This window comes from Elaeis guineensis, chromosome 9 (assembly GCF_000442705.2).
Source record: "Elaeis guineensis isolate ETL-2024a chromosome 9, EG11, whole genome shotgun sequence".
NCBI lineage: Eukaryota > Viridiplantae > Streptophyta > Magnoliopsida > Arecales > Arecaceae > Elaeis > Elaeis guineensis.
The window spans coordinates 4,999,151-5,008,967 of NC_026001.2; the positions used below are offsets into that span (position 1 = coordinate 4,999,151).

The following is a 9,817-nucleotide window of genomic DNA, read 5'->3' on the forward strand; positions in this document are numbered from 1 at the left end:
CCATTGGAGATCCCGTCCCACGTGCTCCCGGGTAATCCGCTCATATTATTACTTTATTCCTTTATGCTGACGTGGATGGGCCGTCACCTGTCATCTCGTGGACCCCACTTAGCATCGTGATGCCTGACGTCATCTCCATCTCCGGGGTAACGTGTGCCCCACTCCCCGGCCATCTTATCATGGTCCTTTCTGGTGGTCCAGGGTTGCATGTGGTTCACCGGTCCTGGGGTGGACTTGATGCTCGCGGACACGGTACCGTAGACCCTTTCAATTCTTCCAAACCGCGGAAGCCAAAAGTTTTCTCGCTAAAATGCACTCGCCACCGTTCTGCGACCGGTGTTCTGGACACGCTGCTGTTTTCCTGTTTTTAAACAAGATCGGTGAATTTTTTACCAAAAAAAAAGACAAAAGATTGGTAAATATATTACTGGGTGTCGCACGTGAACTATCAAACAGTATCGTTGAGTCACTGTTTATAGGATAATCTACAATTTTTAAACTGAAATGAAGGTTAAAATTTAGAAACTATTGTTGGAACATGGATGAAGGTCACATTATCCAGCAAAAATAGCTAATTTTCTTTCCGAGATGATTACTTTGTGATAAGCATAAGCTCTATAAAAGACAGCTTGATCAACAAAAACTAATCGAAATTCTTCCTGTCTGGCCAAAATGAATAATGAAAAGAAGAACATCAAACCGTAATTACTGTAATAAATAAAAAATATAAAAAATTTGTGATATCTCACGAGTACCAAGTGGTTTACACATAACAGCTAAGACTTAGCCGTCATCTTGAAACCTATCTTCTTCAAAAATGTATAATTTTTCTAGTCAATTAAATAGATGATTTTTAATTAAAAATTTCAACTAGAAGACGTTCACCTTTAACTTCCAAAATCAGAGTTAGGTAAAATACAATTTTTATGATAAAACGTTAACAAAATTAATATTATTAGATGAATTAAATATATTTTTTTTGCAGTTCTCCAGGATACAACCATGCTGGCAAAATCGATGGCATATCGCGACAACAGAACCGATATTTTTATACCACAAACCCCGAAGCATATCCCCGTGACAAAACGTGATGGCATTAAAGATCATGGGGAAAGATAGCTGTAACATAACGGCGATATTTTAAACCACGGCGCCAGCCTGCCGGTTGGGGCGACCGGGGGCGCTGCCGTCGTGAAATCCCGTGGTGCTTCTAGAAACATTCCGCGCACGAGAGACCCGACCCGGTTCTCTTTCACCCTGGCAGGTGAACCGTACATGTCAGACGGCCCCGTCCCCGGGATTACGGCTTCTCAACCTCACGCGTGCGCCGACCCGACCCAGCCCGGCCCTCACCGGTCTACATCGCTCTTCCGCCACGTGTCCCTTCGCGTGCCGATCGCGTCTCGACCGTGGGAGTGACCGCCTGTCGTCCCGCGGACCGTCGTCCCGCCTTCCGCGGTCACTCCCACGGTGTATTTTTTTTTTCTTGATAAAATTATTAAAATAATTAAATTTACCCAGCATTAGCCTATTTTTGTCCGAGGGGCGAGGAGTCGGCCGAGAGGCATAAAATCCCAGCTCCGTCTCGGGGTTCTACATCCGCCAACCATCCAATTCCAGGTTCCTCCTGTTTATTCTTCGAATTCGATTGTGTGCGAGGGTTTTCGGGTGCCTTATTGGTGTGGTTCCGGCGAATTCTAGGGTTCCGTCGGTGGTGGTTCGGCGGGGGGCGAGAGAGAGAGAGAGAGCTAGGGTTCGTGGGATGTGACAATGCCCGCCACCGAATACCAGGGATCATCGACGCCGTTCTCGTCGATTGGCCGTTCGATCTTGAGCACACGGCGGGAGCAGATTCACGCTATGGACGCCGGCCACCACCACGACGCCGGCCTGGACCAGGATCTGGACGCCTTCCAGCGCCGCATCGCCGCCCTATTCCACGACCTCTCCGCCTCCGCCGGTGATGACCTTCTGTCCCTTGCCTGGGTCCGGAAGCTTTTGGATACCTTCCTCGTGTGCCAGGAGGAGTTCCGCGTGGTCCTCTTCAACCACCGCGCCGCCTTCGGTCGGCCGCCGCTCGATCGGATGATCGCTGACTTCTTCGAGCGCGGCGTCAAGGCTCTCGACGTCTGCAACGCGATCCGCGACGGGGTTGAGCAGCTCCGTCAGTGGCGGAAGCATTTGGAGATCGTTCTCGTCGCGCTCGCCGACCCACGGAAGCAGCGGCGCGGTGCCCTCGGAGAGGGCCAGCTCCGGCGGGCACAGAAGGCCCTCACCGACCTCACCCTTCTCATGCTCGACGAGAAGGACGCCACCGGCTCCGTCCTCTCCCACCGCAACCGTTCCTTCGGCCGCAGCAGCGGCTCCTCTAGCCGCGACCCCCATCACTACCGCCGCTCCTCCGGTGGCCACTTCCGCTCCCTTTCCTGGAGCGTCTCCCGGTCATGGTCCGCCGCCCGCCAGCTCCAGGCGATCGGGAACAACCTTGCCGCCCCCCGCGGCCACGAGGTCGTGGCCACCGGCGGCCTTGTGGTAGCTGTCTTCACCATGAGCTCGGTGCTCCTCTTCGTTATGTGGGCGCTTGTTGCCGCAATCCCCTGCCAGGACCGTGGCCTTGGAATCCACCTCTCCATCCCCCGGAGCTACCCGTGGGCGGCCCCCATCCTGTCGCTTCACGAACGGATTGTTGAGGAGTCCAAGAAAAAGGAACGGAAGAATTCGAGCGGGCTATTGAAGGAAATCCACCGGATGGAGAAGTGCGCTCACCACCTGACGGAATTAATGGATTCAATCCAGTTTCCAGTGATGGAGGAGAAGGAGGCAGAGGTAAGACAGGGGGTGGAGGAGCTGGGCCGGGTTTGCCAGTCCATGGACGGAGGCCTGGACCCCCTGGAACGCCAGGTGAGGGAGGTTTTCCATAGGATTGTACGTAGCCGAACCGAGGGTCTTGATTGCTTGTCTCGCTATCCTGAGTGAAGTCTCTAGTTGGGGGTTCCTTCAGCATGGAATCAAGATGTTACCTTCCCTGTATCTGGGTTCCATCTATCTGGGTTCCATCGGTTGTGTTTGGTTGCTAGTCAGAGACTCACGATCCTGAGTGAAATCTCTAGTTGGGCGTTCCTTCAGAATATGATCAAATCGTCACCTTTCTTGTATTTGGGTTTCATGGGGTGTGTTTGGTTGCTAGGCGGAAAGGGAGGTGATGGGAGAAGCGGCAATGAAGACAAGTATCAAGCATCTCAGGCCCCAAATAAGTTGATCAGGTAGCGCTCTTGTGTCTATCTTAAGTACATTCTGTAAAAAAGTTTGAATGTCCATCACTGATGGTTCCATGTCTAGCCTCAATGTCTTTGTTGTATAATTTTCTATTGATTTTCTGAGTTTGAAAATAGCTGAGTGTTTTTTTTTCCCCTTATAAACAATAATATTTCATTTTTAATTCACAATAGTGAATTTTGAAGTGATAAAAAATTTTAAATGGAAAGTGATGAACAGACGAGCATGTCTGTTTACTTTTGCATCTAGAATATTAAGAAACGGGTTACTTATGATGGTGAAATTTCATTATGCAAAATGCATGTTGATGCAGGAGTATCCTCTGGGTTCATAGAGTAGTCAACAAAAGTGCAACAGTACAAGTTTCTCTATTTTATTTAGTTTAGAAATCATCTAGATCTAATTTATGTATTTAATTTCTTTCAATAATTGTATTTAGATATGAAAGTAACTTGGATTTTGTGTTCATGTCCTTGTAGCATGAATAGTATATACTATAGTAATCATGATCTTTAAAAGGTCCTACTAAGAGTCAAAAGAGTTGGTTGATGATTTCTTTGTATATTTGTAAGAATCCTAGATGACCCCAAGTAGGAACTTTCTAGGGAGTCCAAAAAGGTCTATTGCAAGGTGTTGTATTTTGCAAGGTTTGCCAAACTTTTATCGGGTATCGTATTAGTTGGTGACTAGTTTGGTACGATGCTAGTATGTACCATACTGATCTGAGCTATACTGAACCAAGAGGGAGAGGGAGAGGGGAGAGAGGGTAAAGGAGAGGGAGGGGGGGAGAGAGACATGCGAGAGAGAGAGAGAGAGGGAGGGGGAGGGGGGATGTGTACCTGGTTGTAGTTGTCGTTGTTGGCGATGGTGGTGATGACAAAATCCTAGCTGAGGCAAGCGAGAGCGGAGAGGGCGAGAGAGAAACTGAGAGAGAAGAGGACATGTACCGAGTTGTCATTGGCAGTGGTTGCAATGATGAAACCCTACCCGAGGCGAGCAAGTGAAGCAAGCGAGACAAGCGTGGGTTTTAAAGCCCAAACCGAGTCAGTAGACCATTCCATCTCGATAACCGACTGATTCAATTTGGTATGTCCCAAATTGTGCAATTCGGGATAGTTCCTTGAATCTTGTATGATGGTTCAAGGAAAGAAAGGCTAGTTCGGCCGGTTCTCTATTTCGTACTTCTCCCATATCTTTATTATCCACTCTTCTTTCTCTAATAGTTTCGTTCTCTTTGCCTCTTGTTCCCTTTGCTGTTTGCTGCTTGTTATACCATTGTTTTATTTATATTTATTTGCTACACTAGTCTAATTGCTTTATGTGCTAAGTTCTTTCTCAGATGTGTGTGTGTGTGTGTGTGTATCATTAGGGTTTTGATATTACTTACTTTCTTTAATTCAAAAAATTCAAAACCCTTTTGCATATATAATCTGTGCATTATTTGATCTATTATGATTATAACCTATATTTGATTGTTTAAGAGCTCTAGATCATGTTTGGTTCATCCTTTCACATCTAGTGCTCCACAAGTGGAGTAAATTAAGTTTCCTATTTATTGTCTTAATCTAGGTATTTGGACAGCCAGCAACAAAGTCCTTTGCATCACTATTCCTTTGTCTCAAGGCCCACTATCACACGTAGGCAGCCCTAACTGGTATTGTCCTACTTCACATATCTTGTCACAAAATAATGTGGTTCTGATGTTTGTGAGAATATTTCTCTTACATTCATGCACTTGTGTCTTTCTAACCTATAATTTTGGCTGTAAATGCAATTCAAAAAGACTCTTTTCTTGAGCTCATTTCATCATTTGGTTTAAAACAACAGCATATGAGCCTTGAGAGATATAGTCTAGTAGAGGAAGTTGATGATGATGTATACAGATATTTTTACCTGTAATTTAAATGAGGTTGAGATAAAATGATCAATAAGCAAATCCTAGGAGAACCTCCTTCCTAGTATCAAGATGGTAGGGAAAAATAAAATGTTCAAAAAATACACCCTCATCATAAATGTGGTTTGTAAACTGTTTTTATTAAACAAAATTATGCATCAATTGTCAACTAGGAACTGACAAGATTCTGAATAGCATTCCAGATTTTCTCCGCCAAGTACTACCATTTCTTTTGATACAGTCTACCAAAATAACATGTGGATCAAGAAGCCAGTTCAGCGAACTTCTAGATTCAGATGATGAGTGCAACAGCTTCATGAAAAGAATCCAGGGTTCTCAACTTGGAAGCTTCCTTTTCTTTAAGAAACCAGAACACTTTTCCTCTATGATACTATGATATTCTAATCTGGTATTTGCTTATGCATAATGATTATCTGGATAGGAGAACAATGTTGCTTGTTCTGATTTGCTAGAAGACCATGTAATCTGAATATATGAACTAGTAGAAGAAATGAGGGAAAAGATGCTACATTTCAGTAAGTCAGCTCTCATGATTATTTAAATTTCTTGTGCTTTCTTATTGAAAACATCAAAATGAATTTTGGATGTTGTGGAGCAATTACCAAATATCTTAGTTGAATACTTAGTTGTGGGCAAGTATTATGCCCACTTAGATGATGCAACATGCGCAAGCTAATCCTAAGAGTTGGAATATGAGTAAAGTGGCTGGAGAATGGACAAGATTTGGTTGCGAAATGTTCATGGAGGGTTGTAGGAGCAGTATGGAATAACTATAAATTGTGAAGGAAATGGATAACCCATTTTAAAATCTTGACCAGGGTGAAATACCTAAAACTTTTAGAGGATTGATGGGATCAAATTGCATATCATCTTGCTGAGAATAATGAATAAATTGAAGAAAAGCTTTGGATCTTTTAATGAATTATTTATTCTAGATAATGAAGCAAGACAAACTTCAAAACCTGTAAAATGTTCAGTTTGACAAAACAAGGCTGAGTGGCTATAATTAGGCCTTCAATGGTGTATTTTTGCGATCATGATACCATATATGAGTTATTGAACTATTTGAGGATTGCAAGGAAATTGATAATTTTAACATGGTTTAAGTGAATTAATTTTCTATTATTTTAATTTTGAGGAAAACTTGCTTAGATAAGTGATGTAATTATGAAAGTAATGTAATTATTTTACAGCCAAAAATAGAAAGCACACAGGAAACATATTCCAACCATTTGGGAGACTTAAACATAAAAAGGTGCATGTTATCTTGGATACCCTTTGCAACAATGTTACATGGTGAGCTTGTCTTGTTGCCAAATCTTAGCACATAATGTGGTGGGGTACTTGGAAGGAATTGAATCAGTTTCTTGGATTTTGCAGGTTTGATAAGGATAGACTTTGGCATTTCAATGTTATTGCCACTTCTTTTTTACCACAATGATATAACAATTATCACCCTTTTAGTTCCTTTATTGTTGTAATTTTTCTTGTTGTATGTTTGCCTTGTTTATGTACCCATTTCCTTGTTTGGCTATATGTATTGGATACACTACATGTTATTTTGGCTAGGATTATGAGATATTTTTGTATATTCTTGTTTGGATTTCTATATAGGTTCTAATTTCCTAGAGAAAAGATGACAATAAGTCAATAATCTATCGAAATAATTTTGGTTTATGTTGAGATGGTGAACTATGGAAGCTACCTTATATGACCAATGAAAAATTTAACAGAAATTCTGCAAAGATTTATTGACTTGGAAATTATTAGAAAGTCTAACTTGTGGGCTTAAGGTGAAAAGTGTAATAAAAAGATTTAGAATGAAAATGTTAAAGGCGTGTATCATGTACGGAAGATTAAATGAGAGCTTTAAACATTATAGCTATCTGCAAAATAAGTTTTTTATTGGAAATTGATGCACAGCACATACCTTTATATGCTTTTCATAGGTGAATATTGTTGAATGTATGAGGTGAGATGATGTATAATGAAAGAATGCTAGCATTGAATGTAAATTAATGTTGTGAAAGGAGAGCAAAGGACAAAGGTCTAAATACTGACAGAACTAATATCCTACATTATTTTGGCAGAAAAATGAAAATTGAGCTACAATAAAAATTGTTTGCCTAAAGATACCATATTGGAATTGTATTTATTCCATTGGATACTCTAATATATAGAAAAATGAGACATGAAATATCTGACAGAAACAAAGTTGGGTTGATTTAGTGGAGATGTGCATTGTGGTTTTCCTGAGCATCTGGTGCCTTGGAAACTTGGGAGGAAATATTAGAAGGCAAAAATAAGTCCCAAACTATAATACACAGATGGAGTGTCGGATGATAGAATGGTCCAAACACAGGCATTATTGATATGAGAATATTTGATGTGAATGTGTAGTAATATGGAAAGATGTGGTTTTAGGGAGAACAAAATTATGGCTCTTATTAACTGAGGTTTAAGTGGGACTAGCTGAGTTCGTATGGGAATGTACAGCATCAATAACGCGAGATTTCATTGCCAGCTCAATGTTGTAAGCATGTCGGAAAAGACAAAGGTGAAGAGCTGTAAGTAACTTGGATTGAAGCTGTAAGAGAGACGTTTGTCAATGATAGGCTTTGACAGATGTTGCCGGTTAAATTGGAGTGAATGCCATTGAAGGGGATTAATGAAGTCGACGGTCTATTGTTTAAAACAAAGAAATATTGGCAATATTTTTCAAAAAAAGAATAGTTTGAAATTTAAATAATTAATGGTTATTCTTACAGTTTTACGGTGTATAGGATTAAGGTTTAGATGACAATTAAAATTTATATATGCCTCTTTTTCTTAAACTTGTCAGAGTACATGATTAAATTTTCTGTCACACATGGGAGGAATTGAGAATGTGTATTAGGAATAGAGTGATTTAGAGATCTCCGAAGCAAACTACTTTTGCTGTAAATTAGCATGATTTATATGGAACAGAATTTTGGGCACTGGATAGCATATGAGTTGTACTTGAGCATAGCGTGCTGTTAGACTCCAAGGTTCAGGCATCTGTCGAAATATGTTAATTTCTCCTGCAGGGGCTGTCTCATCTCCAATGCAAGATGAAGGGTAGAAAAGTGGATTTAGAAATCTTTGCATTTTGGAGAAATTGGATTTGATTAGGAACCAACAGCAGAGTAGGATGGCAAACCTCGAGACTATAAGATTACATTGTTGTTTACGTTTACTGTTCTAGCTCACCTCGACTTGCTCACTTCCTCTTCTTTTGCTTTTAGTCTGTTTGCTTCTTCAACATGATAAGCATAATATATCATTTCATATTAACTGTTGACATAGATTAAATGCATAGTTTATACAGTAAAATTGCTTTTTGTCTTCTGAATTTTTACCTGGTTGATTGATCAGAAAGGTAGCCAAGATGAATTAAGGGGCAAGAGATCTTTCTTATACTGCATGTCATACTTGGAATTGTACATAGCTAATTCCTTATCATGCCCAAACTATCTTGTTTATCATGAAATTTTTCAATCTCTCAAGTGTTACTTTTTAGTTCTTATTAGTTAGAGATTAAAACATAAGATTTTCCTGATGTTATTTCATCTTCTCCCAAAATGAAATGTAATAAATAAATAAACAGATAAATACTTGTTATAGTCCCTATTGTCTTTGGTTTCTAATCTATTCTCAATTTCAGGTGAAACCTGTATTCTCATTTCTTTGTGATTTAGAGCCTTGATAGTGAAGTCTTCATGGTTTCAAAATCTTACAGTGCAACTCAAACCTGAAATATTCTGTCTTATTAGTGTTTTCTCTGGTTGAGCTCTTTTTCCTGCAGAGAAAAACTATGGTAGTTCTTTCATTTGTACCTGTCTTGCTTATCCATCTATTATCTGTGGTTGCCTAGTGTCTTCATTGCTCACCCCTGCCTGCTGAAACATGTTTTGCAAATTTTATCCGATAACATTATCAATATGATAACGTTCTGGACAGCATGTGATTATCATCAGTTCAACATCTGTAGCTATGGGCAGTTAATATACTCATGAACTGAAGCTAAGGCGATCTTTGTGGTTTTGAAAAGTGAGCAGCTCATAGCCTTGTGTTTCGATTCATATCCAGTTTGTGTGAAATGATTTAATGGGTGAATTGATAATGGTAGCTCATTGAAACAGGATGTCTGGCATTTGTCAGCTTGGACTTGTTTGCAATATGTCATCCATGAAAGGTGCATTCGTATGCACTCAGGCTCCAAATCACATGTATAAGTTTTTTAACGATCCTTCACCACCCTCAATACCCTACCAGTGGAAGCTACTTTTATGGAATTAAGAGAACAATGCAACAAGAATTACTGCAAGTTTGCTGGTCTTTTCAACAAGCACAATCCTTCTTTCACCCAACCAACTTCTCTGCTTTGGCAGTTGGCTTTTTTTAGCACAAATCAATGTGTAATCTGTTGCAAATGATGATGTGCATGGATTGCTTGTGTCGCGATGGTTGCAGAAAGATGACACTTGCTACTCGAAAACTGTGTTGTTTAATAAATGAGCTGGCTCTAGCTGTGTCCAGCGACAATGTGGTTCTCTGCATTGATATCTGATTATAAATTATCACAGCTATTGGCTTAGACTTCGA

The 9,817-nt window shown here is 40.7% G+C and overlaps 1 protein-coding gene across 10 annotated transcripts; it reads left to right on the forward strand.

Annotated features, from left to right (window-relative positions):
• Positions 1–1,544: 1,544 nt before the first annotated feature.
• LOC105052000 (protein BYPASS1-LIKE) lies at positions 1,545–9,771 on the forward strand. 10 transcript variants are annotated; one of them, XM_029266706.2, is made up of 4 exons: positions 1,545–3,263; positions 4,846–4,930; positions 9,214–9,262; positions 9,355–9,771. In XM_029266706.2, the coding sequence occupies exon 1, from the start codon at positions 1,771–1,773 to the stop codon at positions 2,974–2,976; it is 1,206 nt and encodes a 401-aa protein (XP_029122539.1). In that variant the 5' UTR covers positions 1,545–1,770; the 3' UTR covers positions 2,977–3,263; positions 4,846–4,930; positions 9,214–9,262; positions 9,355–9,771. The 10 variants fall into 10 exon arrangements, with proteins under 10 accessions (XP_029122539.1, XP_073099228.1, XP_029122540.1 ...); XM_073243127.1 differs by lacking the exon at positions 9,214–9,262; XM_029266707.2 differs by lacking the exon at positions 4,846–4,930.
• The last annotated feature ends 46 nt before the right edge of the window (positions 9,772–9,817 follow it).